This window comes from Ochotona princeps, chromosome 3 (genome assembly GCF_030435755.1).
Source record: "Ochotona princeps isolate mOchPri1 chromosome 3, mOchPri1.hap1, whole genome shotgun sequence".
NCBI lineage: Eukaryota > Metazoa > Chordata > Mammalia > Lagomorpha > Ochotonidae > Ochotona > Ochotona princeps.
In genome coordinates, this window is record NC_080834.1 from 65,466,768 (window position 1) to 65,489,683 (window position 22,916).

General features: G+C 37.3%; 1 protein-coding gene across 3 annotated transcripts in view; it reads left to right on the forward strand.

The window, feature by feature from the left end:
* Positions 1 to 22,466, forward strand: part of ARL6 (ADP ribosylation factor like GTPase 6) — a 33,663-nt gene extending 11,197 nt beyond the window's left edge. Inside the window, exons 5-8 of one of the 3 annotated variants that reach the window (XM_004596559.3) lie at positions 4,183 to 4,277; positions 8,121 to 8,250; positions 13,116 to 13,171; positions 22,333 to 22,466. In XM_004596559.3, coding sequence (XP_004596616.1) covers positions 4,183 to 4,277; positions 8,121 to 8,250; positions 13,116 to 13,171; positions 22,333 to 22,358 — 307 coding nt within the window. In that variant the 3' untranslated portion in view covers positions 22,359 to 22,466. The remainder of the gene's footprint in view (positions 1 to 4,182; positions 4,278 to 8,120; positions 8,251 to 13,115; positions 13,172 to 22,332) is intronic. The other 2 variants (XM_058661776.1, XM_058661777.1) reach the window with 2 other exon arrangements.
* The last annotated feature ends 450 nt before the right edge of the window (positions 22,467 to 22,916 follow it).

The window sequence follows — 22,916 nt, forward strand, 5'->3', positions numbered from 1 at the left end:
GGCACCCCTGTGGGAGACCCAGAAGAAACTCCTGTCTCCTGGCTTCAGATCAGCTTAGCTGTGGCCATTTAGGGAGTGAACCAGCAGACAAAAGGTCCTGGTCTGTATCTCCTCCTCTCTGTAGACCTGCCTTTGCAATAAAAATAAATAAATCTTAAAAAAAAAAAAAATCTGGATCGTTTACTCTAGTGCTGCAGTAAACATGAAAGTGCAGGTTTCTCGGTAAAACTCTAATGTCATGCCCTGTATTCCAAACTGAAATACGCAAATCACATGATAAATACATTTTTACTTAAGAAGATTTATTTTTATTTATTTGAAAAAGCAAACTTGTACAGAGAGTAAAAGAGAGGGAGAAAGAGAGCGGGTCACCCCAGAGGACTGTCAGGAACTGCCTGTGGTTCTCCATGAGTGTAGGGGCCTAAGCACTTGAGCCATCTTCTGCTAGGGCTTGAACCGGTGCCCGTATGGGGTGTCTATGGCACTGGATGCCACTGAATTCGTTGTGCAGTAACTCCTGCGTCCTGTTTTTACCTTTTTGTGTGTAAATGGAAACTCTATAATGGCTACTTAATCCTATTTCTAGTAGCTGTATGTAAGAGTTCCCTTTCCTCCACATCCTTGACAGCCTTTGCTGTGTTGGTCTTTTTTAATTTGCATTTTGCTGATGGCTAATGATGCAGAACATATTTTCATGTTTTTGTTTGCCACTTGTATTATTTGCAGAAATAACTTTATACCTTTGAAAAAATAATTGTTTCTTTTATTTTCTTTTTAATGGAAAGATAGAGATGTCACACTCGCTCACTCATTCCCCAGATACCCATAAGAGCCAGGACTGAGCTAGGCCAAAGTCAGGCATCCAGAAGTCAATCTAGGTCTTCCAAGATCAGAAGCTGTGTAATAGCCACTCAGACCAGGCTATCCCAAACAGAATAGGGGTATCTGAAGCAACAGCTCATGTTGCTATGCCATATAACCCCTATTGACATTCTTTTCCCATTTCTTTTTTTTTTTAAGATTTATTTATTTTTATTACAAAGTCAGATATGCAGAGAGGAGGAGAGACAGAGAGGAAGATCTTCCATCCGATGATTCACTCCCCAAGTGAGCCGCAACGGGCCAGTGCACGCCGATCCGAAGCTGGGAACCAGGAACCTCTTCCGGGTCTCCCACGTGGGTGCAGGGTCCCAAAGCCTTGGGCCGTCCTCGACTGCTTTCCCAGGCCACGAGCAGGGAGCTGGATGGGAAGTGGAGTTGCTGGGATTAGAATTGGAGCCCATATGGGATCCCGGGGCGCATTCAAGGTGAGGGCTTTAGCCACTAGGCCACGCCGCCGGGCCCCTTTTCCCGTTTCTTGATTGTGTGTTGTTTTTCTTTCTTTTTTTTTTTTTTTTTTTAGTTTCTTATATATTCTGAGAATTAACCATATGTCAAATGCCCTTTACTTTGGTTGTCTTTGTCTGTAGTTATTTCCTTTGTGTAGAAGCTTCTTAGTTTTGTACAATCACTTTTGTCTGTTTTTGCTTTTGTTGCCTGTGCTTTTGGGCTGTCATATAAAAAACTTGTTCACGTTAATGTCTTAAAGTATTTCCCTTAATGTCTTAAAGTATTTCCCTTATGTTTCAAATCTTATATTTACTTTCATCTTTGATCCATTTTGAGTTAATTTTTGTGTAGGGAGAGCAGTTGGGGGGAAGAGGTGGTTTTCAGTTTTCTGCAGGTAGATACCCAGTTTTCATAGCGTCTTTAGTTGAAGGGGCTGATTCCTTGTTGTGTATGTTTGACACCTTATAGACAATCAGTTGATTAGGGATGTACTGGTTCATTTCTGGGATCTATATTGAGGTCTGTAGGGGCATATGTCTTTTTATGCTAGTACCATGTGTTTTGGCTACTGTAACTCTAGTATGTCTTTAAATAAGGTACTGTGATACCTTTATCTTTTTATTTTGGATTGTTTTGGTTATTTGGGGTCTTTTTGCTTTCATTTGAATTATGGGATTGCTGTTCCTAGATTGGTAAAGAACATCACTGGTATTTCTAAAGGGATTGCACAGAATCAGTAAATTGCTTTGGGCAGTATAGATATTTTAACAATAAATTTAATTCTTCAAATCTATGAATATGAGAGATCTTTCCTTTTTTAAAATTTTCTTCAATTTATTATTTTTTTTAAGAATATTTGTTTTTGAAAGGTAGAGTTACAGGGGATGGGGTGGGAGAGAGATCATCATCTATTCACTGGTTTACTCCCCAGATGGCTGCAATGCCTGGCCAAAGACCAGGCCAGACCAGGACCCAGGAGCTGCTTCCAGGGCATGCAGGGGCCCAGGCACTTAGCCATCCTCTGCTGAAAGGGGGCTCTTGCAAGAGCCCAGAGTAGGCTGTCTGGACCTTGCACTTCCATAATCATGAACTTAAAAATCCTCTTCTCTTTATAAAGTAACCCGTCTCAGGTAGTGTGATACTGTAGTAAGAGAAAATCTCTAATATGTGTTGTATAAAACTGCTACTGATTTCTGCATATTCATTTTTATATCCTGTAACTTTACTGAATTTATTAGGTCTGATAACCTTTTGGCATAATCTTTAGGTTTTTTGATAGATAGAATTGTATCATCTGCAAACAGGAATAGTTTGATTTCTTCCCCTCCTTTTTTGTATTCCTTTTATTGCTTTTCGTGTGCTTCTTGTTTATTGATTATTGCTCTGGCTTAGATTTCCAGCACTTGTTGAAATCAAGCAGTGATAGTCTACATTGTTGTATAGTTCTAGATCTTAAAGGAAAAGCTGAAAAATTTTGTGATGTTGGCTGTGAGTTTGTCATTCATGGCCTGCAGTATGTTCAGGCATGAGCCTTCTGTACTTTTTAAAAGTTTTTAATCATGAAATGGTTTGAATTCCTGCAAATGCTTTTTGAAATTTGATTGGACAACTATAACATTTTTGTCTTTCATTCTGTTGATATGATGTATTATATTCATTTATTTTTATATGTTCAACCATTCCTTTACCTCTGGGTTAAATCCCACGTGATTGTTATATTTGGTATAATGTTGGATTTGCTTTGCTTGTGTTTTGTTGAAAATTTTTGCATTTCCAAGGAAATGTTGTTGATGCACGAATAGATGTTTATTTGGTGACCTGACCATGCAGTAGAATATTAAATAATCATTAAAAAGATATAGAAGAAGCACTGATTTATCAAACGTTACATAGAAATTTCAGTAGATGAGGGTGATGGTGTAGTAGGCTAAGCTTGAGCCTGTGAGTGCTTGCATCCCATATGGGCTCTGGTCTAAGTTCCAGCTGCTCCATTTCTCCACTTCTGATCCAGCTACCTGCTTACAGCCTTGAAAAGCAGCAAAGGACGGTCCAAGGTGTTAGCTCCTGTATCCACTTTTGCGACCTGGAGGAAGCCCCAGGCTATGTCTTTGGATCAGCTCATTCTGGCCATTGTGGCCATCTAAGGAGTGAATCAGTGGGTAGGAAACTTCTCTGTCCCTGCTTTTCTCTCATTGTCTCTCCTCTCCGTAATTTCACCTTCCAAAAAATTTTTTTTAAAAACACTGAATATCTTGTTATAGGACAAAATAAAACATATTCTGAAGTATTTTGAGAAAAAATTATTTGAAATATACATCTGTTAGCAGATTTCAACATAAAATGTATTTTTCATTGTAGCTTGAGGTTAAAAAAATCTGGAAAACATTGGTCTGTGACTTAAGTGTATCATATAAAAGCAGTTCAAACTATCAGTTTTTTAAAATGAAATTTATATGTGTCAATGGGAACATAAGACGGATGAATTTCATTTTAATTACAGATGTGTGAGTTCATATGGGAATATGTAAAAAGTATCAGCTGATTTTTCCAGAAACGCAACTTATTATCTGTGTCATGAGGTTATGGTCTTTTCCCCATTTTATATGCAAATTTTTAAACAAAAATTAATTACTCATTTACCATCTTTTCATTACAGTGAAAAGATTTTTACATGCAATATGACAAATGGTAGATATTTAATTTGTCATATAAAGTGATAAGAGACAATACCAAAAATTCTAAAGATAACTGAACATGACCGTGAAGAGGAATATATGTTAGGAAATGCAGATGGACAATAAATTGGGTGATTTTTCTAAATGTATCTTTGAATTTTCTTTTTATATTGTTTAGAGAAGGACAAGCCATTATTTTTGTCATTGATAGTAGTGATAAATTAAGAATGGTGGTGGCCAAAGAAGAACTTGATACTCTTTTGAATCATCCAGGTAAGTGTCTTTAATCTGTAATATATGTGTACTTTGAGGTTCCTCTATTTATGATTTTTGATCATTGGTATCAGCAAAAAAGTGTTGCTTACTTTGTTAAATTTTGCTGTAAAGCTTTGAATTAAAAAACCTTTATGTCTAATTTATAACATTGTTACTAAGTGACCAATCTAAAAAAACAAAACAAAACTAAAGCATGAATATCAGAATTACAGAGAGGCAGGGGGAGAGATACCGAGTGATATCTTCCATCCCCTGGTTCACTTTTCCATGAAGCCACCATGGCCAGAGTTGTACGGGTCTAAAGCTGGGAGCCAGGAGCTTCTTCCAGGTTTCCCACATGAGTGCAGCGGCCCAAGGACCTGAGCTATCGTCCACTGATGGGCTGGATCTGAAATGGAGTAGCCAGGACCCAAGCCAGTGTCCATAAGGGCTGCCGCGCTATAGGTGGAGGATTAGTATGTGCTGTACTAGTCCAAACCAAATAACCAACTTTTTAATATTTCAAAATTTGTTTGCAGTTTCTGTTGCATAGTCAACATTTATTTCCTAAAACTAAAGTTGCTTTTCTTTCATATTATATACGTAAATGTGTGCTAATAGCACAGTAGCTTAGGGGTGGATGTCTGACCGGTTAAAATGTCAGAATGCCCCAGTTTGGTGCATTGCTCTGACTTCCTATGCCAGTTTCCTCCCAATGCAGGATCCTGGAAGGCAGCAGGGATGGCTTAAGTAATTGACTTTCTGTCACCCAAATGTGAGACCTTGATTTAGGTCCTGTCTCCAACTTTGGCCCACACCCAACCTTTTGGGGAGAGAGCCAGCAGATGAGAACTGTTTTTTCTGTGTCTCTGCATTTCAAGTCATAACAACAACAACAACAAGAACAATAAAGCAAAACTACATGTATTACAACATCCATTAGAATTGTTTGGGTTAAAATCTTTTTTTACATTGTTCTATGTGTGTTTTATGATAGTGTTTCTTAAATATATGTTGTAGGAATTCTTTCAAAATAACTTTGTATACAAAGAGTAAATAAATGGGACAGGTGTGGTAATGTATTAGGATAATACTCTACATACAGTGCCAGCATCCCATATGGGCACCAGTTCAAATCCTGACTTCTCCAGTTCCAACCCAACTCCCTGGTAATGGCCTGAGAAAGCAGCAGAGGATTGCCTAAGTGTGTTTGGGCCCCTGCACCCGTGTAGGAGATCCAGAAGAAGCTCCTGGCTCCCAGTTTCAGATCAGCCCAGTTCTGGCCATTGAGTCCATCCAGTGAATAGAAGGTCACTTTTTCTGTCTCTCCCTCTCTTTCTGTAACTCTGACTTTCAAGTAAAATAAATATTTTTTAAAGAGTAAATCTATCTATCTATCTATCTATATAAGTATATGTACATTAAAATCTGTGGGATAGAGTATTGGGCCTTTAGACTGTCATTGTCATTTATCAAAATGCAGTTACATTCCTTAACTTTTATGTATTTTCTGATTTTCAATCAAAACTGCATAGTGGAAATCCTTCCCAGTCAAATTGAATATACTTTTGTACACATTCCTTTTCATGGTGCGTGATAGACTGCTGTTCTGGCGTGTACTACATTCATCCAACCATTCACCTATTGGTAGATATTATTCTTTCTCTCTTCTCCCAATAAAAACAGTTCTCAAATAAGTACTGTGTAATTGCATTTCTAGCTTTACTCATTTCCAAAGGATTTTAAGTAGTTTCTATGCTACGGCTTTGAGTAAAGGATGGTGGCTTAAAAGATTAGATTTGTTAGAAATAAAGATGAAAGTAGTGTAGGTCTTTTAGACATTCTTAGTGTACATCCGTAGTAATTCTTTGTTTTTATCTAACACCCACAAATCAATTCAACTTTAAAAAATCCAGTATGTACCTTTTATATAACTTCTCTTTAAAAATTTATCAGCCTTGTATCTGTTGAGAATGTATTTTTGATTATGCATTCTCTTTGGTTAATCTTCATGCTCTTTCTAAAAAGTGTTGGATAGTTTCCCAATAAGATGAAATAGTTGCTATCAAATCTGCTTTGACTTTAATCGGAAACTTTATTTCTTCTAGTGCAGCTTTGTTCAGGAATCTTTAGGTTCTGATGTTTTTATTATATGGAATAAATTCTCAAGAGAGTGATCTCAAAACTGAAGTATATAAAGAACTTTTTATAAGAAAAAAAAGTGAAGGCCGTAAAAAATCTGAATAGAAAACTAGCCCCTGAACAGTCAAATGATAGGCAAGGGAAAATATTTGCAACTCATAACAATAGGGCTTATTTCTGAACTAGTTGTGTTGCCATGTATCAACAAGGAAATAAAATCGTAATAGAAAATGGAAAAGGATATAAGAAGACAATTCAACAACAACAAAGTAAATTTAAGAATCTTTTGGATATGTGGAAAGATTCTTGACCTTTTTCAGATAAATGCAAGTAAAAACATTGTGTTAATACTTTTTTGCCTCCGATAAGGAAAAGATCAGAAAGCTTAACACTATTTTGGCAAGAAGAATGAGCAAAGTGGAAACAGTCATTATTATATATGGCTTTTGAGGTGTAGATTGATGCATATTTTAATGAAAGTTCATTCCTAATCACTAATCTATCAAAATAGTAATGTACATGTCCTTTGACCCAGCAATTCCACTTCTTTAATTTTTTTTTAAGATTTATTTACTTTTATTGGAAAGGCGGATATACAGAGAGGAGGAGAGACAGAGAGGAAGATCTTTTGTCCGATGGTTCACTCCCCAAGCGGCCGCAACGGCTGGAGCTTAGCCAATCTGAAGCCAGGAGCCAGGAGCTCTTCCGAGTCTCCCACACGGGTGCAGGGTCCCAAGGCTTTGGGCCATCCTTGAATGCTTTCCCAGGCCACAAGCAGGGAGTAGATGGGAAGTGGAGCCGCCGGGATTAGAACCAGCGCCCATATGGGATCCTGGAGTGTTCAAGGTGAGGACTTTAACCTCTAGGCTTTTTCGCTGAGCTCCCACTTCTTTAATTTATCCCACAGACATTGCTTTTAGTTATAAAGATTCATCACAAATATGACTAAATATGCATTAGGTCCTGTCTAAATAAATTATGACACATTGTACTAAAAGAAATATATTCCAGAGCTCTTTTTTTTTCTTTAAAAAAAATGAAGAATGACACTACCAATTATGTTTGGAAATATATAAAATATTTCTACTAATATTTCTACCAGCTTATTTATGTTGAGGGGTTGCCTTTTCCATGGAGGGTGATTAAATAGCCCAGGACAAAGGTAGGAGGAAGGAGATTGTTTTTCTGTGTATCATTTTGTGTCTTTTAAAATCTAAACTGCTTAAAATGTATGATCTATTCGAAATAATGAAAAATGTTTCCAAATTGTAGTGAGACGAACATGTTAGTCTTATGAGACTAGCTTGCTTCTGTGAAAACCACAGTTAGGAAGCAGTTTTCCTCCTCCTACTTGAAGTTTTCCCTCTTTTTGTTCATATTAAAAATGGCATAAGTAAAATATTTGGCCCTTACATGTGCTGGTTTCTCCAGAATTTCACATTGAGTCTCCCTCTCCCACTCCAGCTTTAAAGCTCCTAGCTAGAGGGTAAATGGTCTGTAGGAAGGACTTTTTTTATTGCTCAAATGCATTTCCAAACGTATATATCATTAAATGCATATGTTTTTGCAATATAGAAAGAAGTGAGTGGAAAATAACTTGGTGGATTTTAATATATATGCTGCCCAAGCAAGCACAACTTGGTGGATTTTAGCTTTAACAATTTAGTGCAAAGTTACCCAAAACTGAAAGTGTGGTAAGAGTCTTATTTTCTCTTTTAGATATTAAACACCGTCGAATTCCCATCTTATTCTTTGCAAACAAAATGGATCTTAGAGATGCAGTGACTTCTGTGAAAGTGTCTCAATTGCTGTGTTTAGAGAACATCAAAGATAAGCCATGGCATATTTGGTAAAGTTTTATATTTACTTGAAAAATTCCAAGCATAGGAAGTTTGGTGTCTTTTTTTTTTTTCCTAGCTTCATTTTTTAAGTAATTGAACACAACAAGTAGACTAAAGATTTTGTTTTATAAAAATTATACCATTCTAGATTTACAGTAATACATCACTTTGAAACCTTTCAGTACTCTTGGGAGACAGAAAATCCAAATAACCCTCAAAGAATAACTTATATCAACCCCTTTACTCTCCTGGTCTTGCTGAATTTCCTTCTGCACGTGCAGTCGGCTGAGCTCCGTCTGTGCTGGTGTCCTCCCTGTCTGAACCATTTTCCAAAATCATTTTCCTAGCTTATTGTTGTACATTCTTCCGCAGACCTACTATCATGTGACATATTTATAAGATGTGTATGAAAAATGTGTATTTGTAATGTGTCTTCCTACATCAACGCATTAGCTCCTTAAGAGCCCGGGATTTTGTCAGTGTTGTTCACTTCTGTAACCCTGGCAATACTGACAATACCTGGTACATAATAGATAGACAGTAATTGTTTTTAAATGAGTAAATAGAAATTAAGTATGTTTTATTTGGAAATAGCCTTGAGATTAAAGTCATGATTCATTTTTTTATTTGGAAAAGCTTCTTAACTAGTGTTTTTAATTCCAACATTCCTTTCTACCAAAAAATTCCAACTATTTTAACTAAAGGTGACAACTGGAATTTAAGCTCCATTTTACCCATCTGTCCTTCTCAGCTATTATAGATGCTTCTTTTCTCAGAATCTTCCCCCTTTTTACAAGAAGGTAACAATGGGGGGAGTGGAAATCCACTCTCTCAGGACAGGCAATCAGAAGATAAGTAAGGAAGTAGGAGAGTTCACAAAAGGATTTTCAGAGCTGGAGTTGCTGCTTGAAAGAGTAATGGCGTAGCAAAGAGTTTGAGGAAGCCCTGACACTTCAAGGTTTCAAGCCAGGAATGAAACAATAAAGCATGCTTTGCTGTACAGTCAGAGGAAATCTCAGTATCAACAGTTCTAGAATTTGAGGTCCTGTTAGTTTATTGATAAGGAGATGTGAGATTTTGGATACAGAAATACCTTGTATTTCTCTAAAATATAAATATACTACTGCCTTTTAGAGTTACTTTACATAGACTACTTTTTGAAAAGTGTATTTACTTATTTAGGGCAGAGATAGAAGGGACAACAAAGGAGATCTATCCTCTAGTTCAATCCCTCAATGGCCAAAATGGCCAGGGCTGGGCCAGGCGGAAGCCTGGAGTGTGGAACTCCTTCAGGGACTTCCACCTGAGTGACAAGGGTCTCCAGTATTTGGCCCATCTTCCCAAGTACTTCTAGGCCCCTTAGAAGGGAGCTGCATCAGAAGTGGAGCAGCTGGAACTCAAAGTGTCTCAGTGAGATGCAGGTGCCAGTGTGTCACAAAGCCAACCCTCTGCACATCAGTTTTTTCATTGCTTAAGTATTGCAACCACTTAGAAAGTATAACACCCCAAAACATGGATCTGATTAGTAAAAGATGTTTCTACTTAAAACAGTTATTGATTGAGCTTCAAAAGATTCATTTATTCAAATGTGACACCTCAGCTTTTTTCTCTGAAAGAAAAGGTGATATCCCGATGCTTTAAGGATGTGTAAAATATTATATTGCCATTTTCAGGGTTTTCTGTATGACTTATAAAAGATTACCAAGGTTTTTTATAATTGTCTACAATTTTGACTTCTCTTTGATTCAAACTAGACACCTCTTCAATAAATTCAAATTAGGGTTTCATTTATTGGGATTTTTTAAAAATATTTTTTAAAGATTTATTCATTCTTATTACAAAATCAGATATATAGAGAGGAGGAGAGACAGAAAGGAAGAACTTCCGTCCGATGATTCACTCCCCAAGTGACCGCAATGGCCAGTTCTGTGCCGATCCGAAGCCAGGAGCCAGAAACTTCGTCCAGGTCTCCTACGCGGGTGCAGTATCCCAAAGCCTTGGGCCGTCCTCGACTGCTTTCCCAGGCCACAAGCAGGGAGCTGGATGGGAAGTGGAGCACCCGGGATTAGAACCAGTGCCCATATGGGATCCCAGCATGTTCAAGGCAAGGACGTCAGCCGCTAGGTTACACTGCCGGGCCCTTTGGGCAATATTTTTAAAAATGCATAAAGTTGAAAATACATCCTTTTCCAGTTTTAGAAATGAAGGTAAGGCTCAATGATAGAGATAACAGATTCCTAGTCTCATCCTTAGGTGCAGATGAAATACCTCGCAGTCAAGAAAAGGCCATGAAGAATGTAGTCTGGAAAATTCCAGGAAAGCTTTCCTGGTTGATGTTTTTCCACTGTCCTAAACATACAGTCAGCCCTGGATTTCAGGGTCTTGCTGCATTATTCTTGTATTTGACTCACTCTCTGATATATACGTGATTACTGATTTGTGATTTTGTGAGAGACACAAATAAATAAATGTCCTCGCATAATGAGTCAGCTATCAGTGCGACGAAACTAGAATAGGACAATAAGGAAAGGAATAAGAACTGCTCCATACCTGACACTAAATTGAAGCTAGGGGATAATTCATTTTTAAAAAGTTGGTAGGAATGGCAGTGCAGGTAGAGGCCAGCGAGGAAAAGCCCTTCTTAGTCCAAGAGCCTTGCTTGCCTGGTGTGTTCTAAGAACAGAAAGTCTAGGATGGCTTGAACAGAATGATGATCTAGAGGAAATTATAGGCAATACAGCTGCTGAGAAATAACCAGGATGATCACAGGACATTTGAAGAGCCAATGAAGACTCTGCATTTATTGTAGTTACAGTTCTGCTGGCTTATATGAGAGGGAAAGTATAATACAGATTTTTGAGACTTAGTAGGAAAAATTGCAGGGTTTTTGTCAGAGCAATGAAATCTCTTGGAGGGGGAGGATTTTTTCATTGTGTTACCTCCTTGAACTATAAGTATATAATAAAATCAATGCCTTGATTTTATTTAAATATTTCAGTTGCTATTGTTTTGCTATTGCTGTAAATAGTAATTTGCTTTAATTAGATTTATTTCACACTTTTTTCTTCCTTCCTACTTAAAAAAATTATAAGCTATATTCTTACTCTAATAAGAAATTGCCTGTAATTAATTTTTCCTTTGATTAGAATTAGGTTTTTTTTTTTTTTTTTTTTTTTTTAAAGATTTATTCATTTTATTACAGCCAGATATACACAGAGGAGGAGAGACAGAGAGGAAGATCTTCCGTCCGATGATTCACTCCCCAAGTGAGCCGCAACGGGCCGATGCGCGCCGATCCGAAGCCTGGAACCTGGAACCTCTTCCGGGTCTCCCACGCAGGTGCAGTGTCCCAAAGCATTGGGCCGTCCTCAACTGCTTTCCCAGGCCACAAGCAGGGAGCTGGATGGGAAGTGGAGCTGCCGGGATTAGAACCGGCGCCCATATGGGATCCCGGGGCTTTCAAGGCGAGGACTTTAGCCGCTAGACCACGCCGCCGGGCCCGAATTAGGTTAAGTTTTTACATATTTCACCACATTTTAAATTCTTGCTTTAGCAGAATAATAGGAACCCTAATGAATCAGAAAATCTGCTTTCATATACATGAATATATGTACTTAAGTTACTGCTATACAGTCATTGTATTTTGAAAAGGAATTACTATATATTAAGAGAAACTATCAGTCTAAAAAACATTATTTGATACTCAAGGTCTTGAACATTGTATTTTTGTTTGTATAATCAAATTATTATATAGAAATACCATAATATAACTTAAACTTAATCTTTTAAGACTGGAATGCCATGGAGGGCACTCTCTTAGGTGCTTTACACAAGCGCACACACACACACACACACACACACACAGAGCCCTCAAATTTGTAGTTCTCACAATAACCATACAAAACAATGATAGCATTTGCTGATTTTTTTTTTAAATGTCCCATGAACTTTATTTTTTTTTAATTATTTATTATTTAACTTCAGTAATTACATTGTATTATGTGACACAATTACATAGATACTTGGGTTCTCCCCACCCAGCATTTGCTGATTACACAGAAGCTAAAACAGAAACCAAAAGAAGTAAATAACTCAGCCAGTTCCTGCAGCTAATAAATGTAAAACTAGATTGAAATATTAGAGTTTTGCAGAGAATGATAGAGGGAAAAACACTAAATAAGAATTCTGGAATTTTCCTCAGGCATTTTATTTTTCTCTTAGGAAGGTAGGACAGAGAGGTTGTTTTTACTTAATGACATTTATTTATCCTGACCCAAAGTTCTAAATTAAAACAACTCACTGTATATGTAAAAAAAAAAAAAAAAGAAATATTAGAGTTTTGAAATATCAGATTTTTTATTTTATTCTATTAGCTTACCAAAAGTACAAATAATACTTTATGTCTTATATATGTCAAATTTCATGTCAGATAAAAAATTCATCCCGTGGATCTTTTACAACCTAAGTCAAGTATTTCCAACAAGTAAATGCCTTTTAATTATTGGGTCTGAGCAGAATATGACAATAGACTAAATTTTTTTACCACTGGAAAGATGAGTCAAAGGTATGTGTGTGTGTATATATATATAATTATATAATATAAATATATAAATGTCAATCTGTAAGTACTGTACTTAGAATAGTAACCTTTTAATGATGTACTTTTCAAGATGTCAGTATAAATTGTGAATAATTTTTTCATATCTCGCTCCTGGGCACACAGATTCTTATTCTTGTTCATATTCAATCTTGATACTTTATCAGTACATATTCCCAGAATGTAGTAATTTGTAACATGGTGAAATTTTAACTTTTCATTCCTATGACTGAAAGATGTAATGAAATGGCTGTGTTCTTGTTGATTTTATTTCAGTGCTAGTGATGCCATAAAAGGAGAAGGATTGCAGGAAGGTGTAGACTGGCTTCAAGGTACATCACAAAGCACTGTATATTTTTAGCCTTTGCTTCTTTCTACTAATATTATTTCCTTTTTTATATCTTATCATATGATTGCCTCTTTTCCTCTTGTTTCCATTTATTTCTGCTGTCAGAAAAAAGAGTACAGTAAGTATCCAATACCTTGCTGTGTTTACTACTAAGATTAGTTATATAAGATGTTTGTATCTTTGTACACTATATATGAAAAATCCAGAAAATACTTTTCATTTATGGCAAATGTTTCTGTCAGATCTAAGCAACAAAAGCACATTTTTGAAGTTTGGTGCAAGTGTTAGACTTTACGATCCATGACTAAATTAAAGCTGAAAGGCATGATCTTTTAAGAGTCTTACGGTAGTTCATACATAGCCCAGTGGCATGTTATGCAACTTTTAACTATTTAGTGCTATAAACACTGGTAATCTATTGATGATGTTTTGATGATCTGTTATTTGTCTAGTTATTATATTCATCCTTAAAATTGCTTTGTCTGGTGGCACATGAAGCAATAGATTGGGTTGAATGGTTCTTATTGCAGAATCTTAATGGCCAGATTAAAAATTTCTAGTTGGGAGAGGATCATTCTTATTCACCTTAACAAGGATGAATTACAATACATCAGCAGTTCTAACTTTTTCAAACTTTATAATGCCTGCTATGTGTGTGTATTTTTTTTCCTTTTGCGTGCTAGAACAATAGATCTAAGAATAGCTTTCTTGCCCATACTATAAAAGCTACAGTATTACTTTGATTAGGGGCACTAAGTGTGCATTTCATAAATATTTGGTTTTGTTATTAGTAAAATAAGATGTTTTAGTGAACTGTACAGGCCATTGTATTTTTATCTCTTGTATGCCGTCATGAAATTTAGTATCAAGCTGCAAAGAACATTCTAGACATATTTTATTTTTTTGCTTGAATTTTCTGTTTTCTTTTTTATTGTTTCCTTCATATATCTGATGTAAAAGGGGATTTTAAGGGAGAAACCCTACCCAGTCTCCCACCTATCCCAGGTCCAGGATGTGGAGCTTGCTCCGAGGGTCTTGCTCAAGTGGTCTTGATAGTTCAACAGTTATGAATTACTGCCAGTCTCGCTGCTCCAAGCACGATGAGGTCGTTGAAGAATCTACTGATTGACATAGTCCATCTTAGAGTCTCCATTTGCCCAGTTTTTCACTGCCAACATATAACTGAGGTGGTTGATTGACTACTTCTGTCCTCTGTCTTTTCATGGTTAGGGTTCTGAGTCCGGCAGTTCGATTGATGGGAGATCCCCAGAGAAACTTTGTCTGAGGTGTTCCCAGACCAGTTTCTTGTATGTACTAGCAAGCACAGGGCCATGCACAGTTCATCACCCCAATAGCTGGTGGTTGTAATTGCTGGGTTGGTTCTGTTTCCATCCCTGTCTTCCACTGGAACCAATGGGTGCTGCAGTCCAGCCCAGCGCATACTCGGCCCTCAAACAAACCAGTGTGGGCTGCAGCCTAGTTGGAGCGACCCACAATAACCCCCACCAGGCCCACCCCCTGCCCTGGTTTGCCAGTATGTGCAGCAGACTAGTTCAGTCTGTCCCACATCCCCTTCTGCTCATACATGTCAGTGGGTATTAAAGCCTTGTTCAATCTAACCAGCTCAACTATCCAGCCTTAACGGATGTTGCTGGATGTCTATCTAGCCACCCCAGCCCCTGTCCTAGTTTTTGTGCCCTTCCGTGGGGGTGGTAACCCAAGAGGGAGGAGCCCACTATTTCCCTCCCGGGCCACTCCCAGATTATGCACTCTCCAGGTGGTTCTGTGATTTAACTTGACAGAATTAGACCCCAGTGCCAGCTTCTGCCAGCTGATGCTGTGACTAAGCCCCAACAACCCTCACCCACTCTGTAGATTGCACCAGTAGGATCAATCAGCCCAGCCTGACTTTTCCCTGATATAGTCCACATGAGGCGCACAGGTGTTGTAGCCCTGCCTAGTCTGGTCTACCCCCATCCCAGCTCACGCTCTCCAGTGGGAGTAGCTGTCCAGCAAAGGAACCACCCCTTAATCCCCTGCTGTCTCTGCCCCCTCCCTTCCTGGTTCTTACGTGTGCTGTCGGGCGCTGCAGTCACATCTGGCACAGGCAACCTCACCTTGGCATTCCGTATTGTGTACTGCTTTTGTCACGACTCTAGACATATTTTATAATTAAGTACAAATTAAGAATCTGTAGTGGGTCTCAAAATAACTGGTAGGATTTTCCTGTAAACCCACCGTGCTCTTTCCTAAAACTGTAGAAAAGAAATGGCCAAAGAAACAAACAAAAACAAACAACAAAAAAAAAAGGCTATAGGATTCCCACCAGGGACAGACAGTAGGGCAGCAATCCAGAGAAGATACCTGCACGTGTTTTCAGCCCTGAGTGCTTGTTTTACAAGTGGTTGTGACTGCATTGAAGATAATAGCATATAAGGTCTATAAGACCATATAATGGAAAATCATTAAAACAAAAATGCAAAAACACATATGGGAAATCCTACTACTCACTCACAGTAAACTAATTCAGACCACAGGACTTACTGAAAATAGATGGATAATCGTATCAATTGTAAACTGGGTTTTTTTTCCTCCCCTTGATCTTGTCTGTAGCATTTGAGGCCCACTAGATGTCAGTAACAATCTAACATCCAAGTACCAATGGCCTATGGTAGTCTTCCTACCTTTAACTTTTCAGATTCATTATTTATGTTAACTCTGAAATCTTTATAAGGAGGACACAGTGTTGGAAATACTTTGTGTCCTTTTGTTGCCATGTTAGATTATGTGGGCTCACAGCAGTCTTTGCAGGGTAAGTGGTGGTATTCCTATAGTGTTAAGTAAGCTGCATAGAATAGCAGTAAAAGATCTTAGGCTTTGAGTACAGCTATTTTTCCTACTACTTATTTAACCTCCTCACATGTTAGTCGGCATTTCTTATTTTTGTGTGAAGAGAATTTTCTTCATCTGAAAATATATCAAGTTAGATATTGTAGATCTTAAAGTACTTCACTTAAGAAAGGACTTAATGCATTTTAAACTTACACTCTTACCTAACCTAATAATAGAAAAGGAAACTAGTGCATAAATAAAAGTTGTACCAGTTTAGTTTCAAGTAGGAGGTCCTTTGTTCAGATTTCCTGTATAATAGTAAATAGTTTACATTTTGATATTCCAAACTGTCTGGATTTGAAGAGATTAAAAAATGTCTTTCAAAGTAAGTAGCCATAAATACAGTAGACCAGGTACAGGACTACACCTAAAATTGCTAACTTGTTAACCAAAGGCATTATGTGTGTATAACTGTAAAAGATTTCCTGAACTTACGTCTATTCATTTTGCTTCAGGAATTCTGAAACTGCCTAGCATGTTTAAAGCAAAGAAAAGTGATTCTTGTTGGACTTATTTAATCTTACTATGTTAAGCTTAAAATCTTTTATTAAATGATTTTTTTTATTTGTAAGTTTTGATTTATTGTAAATTAATTGCAGAAGGGAAAGGTGTTCAAAATTCACAAATAATTGTTAAGACTATTTTTTGATATTTCAGTGCCCAAATTTGACTTCATATATATTAGAAAGTGGAAAGAAATAATCAAATTAATGACTTACACGAAAGTCATTCTCTTTCTTTGAGATACAAAGATAGGAAGGATCAAAATAGAGGTATTATCAAGGCTTGTGATAGTTGGGCTAAGAACACATAAAGAATTAACTCCTAAGGTAGCACATAGTTCATCATGTTGTGTTGTCTCCAGGACAATTTCTACTTGACAAACTTTGCTAACAGCTGTTTTCCCAACTCAGTTCTTTCTAGAGAAGACATTGGGTTTCTTAAATATTCCTTGCTTTTTTTGGTACTTTTTTTTTTATACACTTGACAGGTAAATTCATTTTATTCTCATATAATTGATCACATTTAAATTGCGAGTTAGAGATGTGATCATCGCTTCTGAGAGATGACACAATGACTCAGTGGCAGAATTCTCAGGATTTTAAATGTGAGTAAAAGGATGAAACCAGCAAAGTTCCTCATTGCCAAAAGAAATAGACCTCCCAGGCTCCAAAAATGGCTTTAAAGTGGGTTTATTCTAAACTGTAACTCCTGGCAAAAGTACCGAGTTTAAAAAAGGTTATTTTTGAAATGGGACAAGTCAGAGCTACTATGTAGGTCCTTAAGGTGTTTTAAGAACAACTGAACTCTATTTTGACTTTTTGGTCTCTTTAAAAAAAAAAATTTCTTTATTCCTTCATTTGGCAGAATTAGAAAGACTATGGCAATTAAATGACACGGTTTACTTCCCAAGACCAAGGTCAAGGCTGAGCCAGAGTGAAGCTAGGAGCCAGGAGCTTCAACCGGGTATCCCTCATGGGCGATAGGACCCAAATATACATTGGTATTTCTCCACTACCATTCCCAGGCTGTTGACAGGGAACTGGATTGGAAGTGGAGCAGCCAGCACACAAATTGGTGCTCATATTGGTTGTTGGTGTTGCAGCCACAGTATTGCCCACTATGCCACGCTACTGCCCCACTAAATGATGTTTTTAATATCATGATTCTTACCTCTCTTGGAAAGATTCTCCATTGTTGCACTGTGTAAATGACCCAAAGAGAAGAATCCTTCAGTAAACTATGAAGCACTTTTTAAACCACCAGAGAATATATAGAACCTAATTGGACAACTTCAGCTTTCTAGTTCTAAGTTTGCAAATTAAATTATTTTTGAAAGAAATCCTTCCACAAGCTAGTGAAACAGTAATTTTGCCACTTCTTCTGAATGGGAAAAGTTAATGCATCCAAATTTCATTAGTCCACTTTTATAAGCTGTACTTGTGGAATTTCCAGTGAAAAGCAGAAGTGTAAACACAGACAGTTAGTTTCAGTTCCTCCCTAAATCTCACTGATAGTAAAGAACTTCCTAAAAAGACATTGACTTTCATGGGCAGAAAGCAGGGAGTTAAGCAAAATGACAACCAGATTTTGGAAGCTGGATACTTGCTGAATGTTGAATAACTTAACAGACACAAGAAAACGAAATTCTCTGCTAGCACTGGCAAAAGCTGAATGTAGCCTAATTTACATTAAAGATCTCCTCAATGTTTCAGATATTGGTGGAAATTGTAAATACCAAAGAAGATGGGACTAAAAAAATATATAGCTATGCATCTTCCACCCCTTCTCCACCCCATGAAAAATTGAAGGTTACTTTTCTTTTTAAAAAATCAAGCAAAAAGTGCATTGTTGCACTGGAATGCACTAGACCCCACCGTGTGGGGTGGTACTGAAGTGAAAATGAAGACTGAGTGTTTTTATACTGAATATTGCAATCTTCCTCTGCCTTCTCCTGTCTCTCTTAGAAAGCATTGGCTGTCGGCAAGAGGTAGTAATATCCACTTTTGTAAAACCGGACCAGCCTAAGGGGCGAAAAAGGGGAACTTAGAGATTGCCAAGGAATGGCTTGGCCAGGCACACAAGAATGAAGACCACATATTTGACAAGCTCCCCCACGTTTCCAAATACAAGCGAACTTTAATGTGCACTGCTCCCTCTGAGCAGATGGCAAAGATCATCAAGCATTTCAGGATGGAAACATGAGAGATGGGGTGTGTAAGCACAGAAGCAAATGCATGTCAGGAAGTAGAATTTATGTAGGGAGAATATTTGTGAAAACTATTAGTTTTTTAAAACATTTCTCTGAAGGAAAGAAAGAATTTTTTGATTAATTAGATTGGACACTAGAATAGGAACAAGAACAAAAATATGAGCTACTAGAAAATAAATTATTGATAAGTAAATGTAAATGGAAGACTAATTTTTAAAAGTAAAACAGAGGCAATCTTCCAGAAAAATAAAAGAAAAAGACAAAATGTAAAAAAATTGAAAACAAAAACTAACAACTGAAATTTAAGAGGACCCCGTTGCAAATAATGATAGGATTTTCAGAAAGAGGACAAAGGAAACTGAGGATATTAAGTCATCAAATAGCAATTTTAAGAAATGAATGATGGGTTTTGGATTCAGAGACCTCTGGAGAGACCAAAGCAGTGGGCGCACACATTCCCACGCTTCAGTGCTACAGACAGTGGGAGACTGTACAACCTTTCTGGGATAGGAGCTTCATTCACAGGATAAGGAAACAGACAAGCAGCAGATTTCTCAGAAGTAAAAACTTATATGCTGTGGGCTAAGTGAAAAATGCCTACAAATAACCATAGAGAAAATAGAATTGTTTTACCAGGTTTCATCAACGTATTGTGGGGAAATCTCTCAAGAATTTTCTTGATGTCTTTTACTTTAGTGAACTCTGGGCTACTCAGAAACAAATGAATAGGAAAGCTTTGCTGGGTACATTAATCCGGGCCAACACTTTGTTCTTTTTAGAATCTGGAATATGTCGTTTCATTCTCTTCTGGCTGTAAAGTTTCTGAGGAGAGGTCAGCTGTGAGTCTGATTGCCATTCCTCTATATGCCAATTGATTTTTCAAGTGCACATTTTTTAACTTATTTATTTATTTTGATAATCTTACTTAGTTGATTAGGGTACAAAGGGTCAAAGGCTACAGGAAAGTGGGTAAGACCATTGTTTCCACACTAATATCATCACTTTTTTCCCCTATAATTGGGGTCAGGGGAGAAGCCTAACCCAGCCTCCCACCTATCCCAGGTCCCCGATGTGAGGCACGCTCCGAGGGTCCTGCTCAAGCAGTTTTGATAGTTCAACAGGTCTTGATTGCTGCCAGCCTCACCATTCCAGTCTCTATGAAATCTGTTCAGAATCCACTGGCTGACATAGTCTCTTCATGGTTGGGGTTCTGAGATCAGCAGTTCAGTTGGAGGGATCTCCAAAGAAACTTCGTCTGAGGTGATGCCAGACCTGATTCTTGTGTGTGTTTGCCAGTTCAAGTGCATATTTAAGGGTATTTTCCTTATGTTCGACTGAAGCAAGTGTGATTACCATGTGTCATGATGAAGATAGTTTTTATCAACCCTGCTGAGTGTTCTGTGCCCCTCTTGTATTCTGTTTCCCAGTTCTTTCTCCAGATTAGGGAAGTTTTTATTATTGTATTGAATGCAGGTTTAAACTGAGCTTCTCCTTCTGATCCTTCTATAACTCTCATAACTTTTATTATTTGACCTTTTATAGTGCCCTTTAATTCATGGATATTTTTCTTAGTTTGAGCTCCTATTCCAGGTTTTTTGATTGTTTCACCATTGTAGCAAGAAATATCTTCCAATTCTGAAATTCTTTCTTCCGTCTCATTCATTCTATTATTAAGACTTTCCACAGAATTTTTTAAAAAGATTTTTTTTAATTATTTATTATTTAACTTCATTAATTACATTGTATTATGTGACACAGTTACATAGATACTTGGGTTCTCCCACCCTTCCCCAAACCCTCCCACCATGGTGGATTCCTCCACCTTGTTGCATAACCAAAGATTTTTATTACAAGCTCAGATATACAGAGAGAAGGAGATACAGACAGGAACATCTTCTTTTTACTGGTTTACTCCGCATGCGGCTGCAACGGCCAGAGCTGATCTGAACTGAAGGCAGGAGCCAGGAGCTTCTGGTTCTCCCACATAGGTGCAGGGTCCCAAGGCTTTCCTCTGTTGCTTTCCCACGCTCTCCACCTCCTGTGGTCACATGCTGTGGTTGCACCATTGTCTGTGCAACCTTTCTCCCACTTCTGGTTTGAGCAGTTCCCATGATGAGGGAGATAACAGTTATGGTAAATAACTCGGTTGTTGGTGGTATTGATCTTGCCAGAACCTGTTGGCCATTAGGTCTGAGGGCCACCAAGACCGATTTTGACCCATAGTATGCCAAAGCCTGTATCATTTTCCCTGTGGTACTAGAGCAATGCACTGAGCCAGAAAGCTTTCCTTTATCTTTTTTTCCCACTTTTTTTTAAAGATTTATTTTCTTTTTATTGCAAAGTTAGGTATACAGAGAGAATGAGAGACAGAGAGGAAGATCTTCCATCCAATGATTCACTGCCCAAGTGACCTCAATGGCCGGTGCTGTGCTGATCAGAAGCCAAGAGCCAGGAACTTCCTCCAGGTCTCCCATACAGGTGCAGGGTCCCAAGACCTTGGGCCATCCTCGACTGCTTTCCCAGACTACACTCAGGGAGCTGGATGGGAAGTGGAGCTGCTGGGATTAGAACCAGCACCCATATGGGATTATATGGGATTATGGTCAAAGGAGATTTATATATTTATATATGTATATATTTAAAAGAATATAGCAGGCATGGGAAACGACTAATTGTCTTAGGCTGTATAGTTTAATAATACAATGGAAAGTTCTTCAAGAAAATGAAATTGATGAATTGTTGATATGCTTCATAGGCATAAAGTTTTAAACTGTGGGAGTATTAGGACTGAATTAATATTAAACACATTGGGCCCGGCGGCATGGCCTAATGGCTAAAGTCCTCGCCTTGAACACGCCTGGTTCCCAGCTTCGGGTTGGCACAGCACCGGCCGTTGCGGTCACTTGGGGAGTGAATCATCGGACGGAAGATCTTCCTCTCTGTCTCTCCTCCTCTCTGTATATCTGAGTTTGTAATAAAAATAAATAAATCTTTAAAAAAAATATTAAATACATTAACTGAATGGATGGATTGTATTGGGGCAGGAAGTAAAATTATTTACTCCAGGGAAAACAAAAATGGAGCAAAGATAGTGAACACTTGTATAATTACATGGTATTGTATTGATAATACATATGTTAGAAGAAAAATGAGATTATAAATGTTTTGAGGCTCACCCAGAAGCTGTCTGGAAATGTCAAAGAGGTTAAAGGACCTTGATGTTACATTGAAGGAGCTGATATATCAATGAGTAATAATTAAAAAAACATATTTAGAGATGCACAAATAATCACCTTGAAGGAGATTGGAAGTAATTGCCTTTGCAAGTACATAGAGACAGCTGTTTTTCATACAGTCCTGTAGAACTGATTATTTATGTACATGTACAACTTCAATAAAAAAATTGAAACTATTTTAAAAATAGTTGTATATATGTGATTCTACCATGCTACATAAATTTATCTTGGATTACTTTAGGAAATAATTTCTGAGATATAGAGACTAATCATTTTTTGTTTGTTTTTTGTTATTGTTGTCAGATCAGATCCAGGCTGTGAAGACTTGAAAGGATAGTATTTGGAAACCTTGGGAATTCTGAATTGAAGGAATATTCTAAGATCATCTGAACATCTTTAACATTTTGCATCCAAGAATATTTTATATTCTGCTTGCATTTATGGACTCTGAGCTTTTTAAGAACATAGAACTTGAGGTATGCTAATACGACTTATATAAAACCAAATCTTCCCTCAAAAAGATGGTATAGAATTACCAACTTCTTGTTTAAAATGTACATTTTATTATAATTAGAATTTTTAAAAGTCAGAATTAAAAGTCATCTCAATATTTCATCATGATTTATGATATCTTAATGTATTTTATCTTTTAATTGCATTCAAAAGTTGAATTTATGGAATAACTATGCAATATGAATTATGCGTATGAAAAATAAAGTATTTATGAGGGGCTATTGATAATTAATATATATTAAATTTTTACTGTGTGTCATTAATAAAACATACAATGAATTAGAATAACTGGTGTGTTTTGTTAAAGCTGAAAAGATTAATGTTTTGCTAAAAAGGTATTTGCTTGTTTACCATGAAGCATTCATAAATGATCC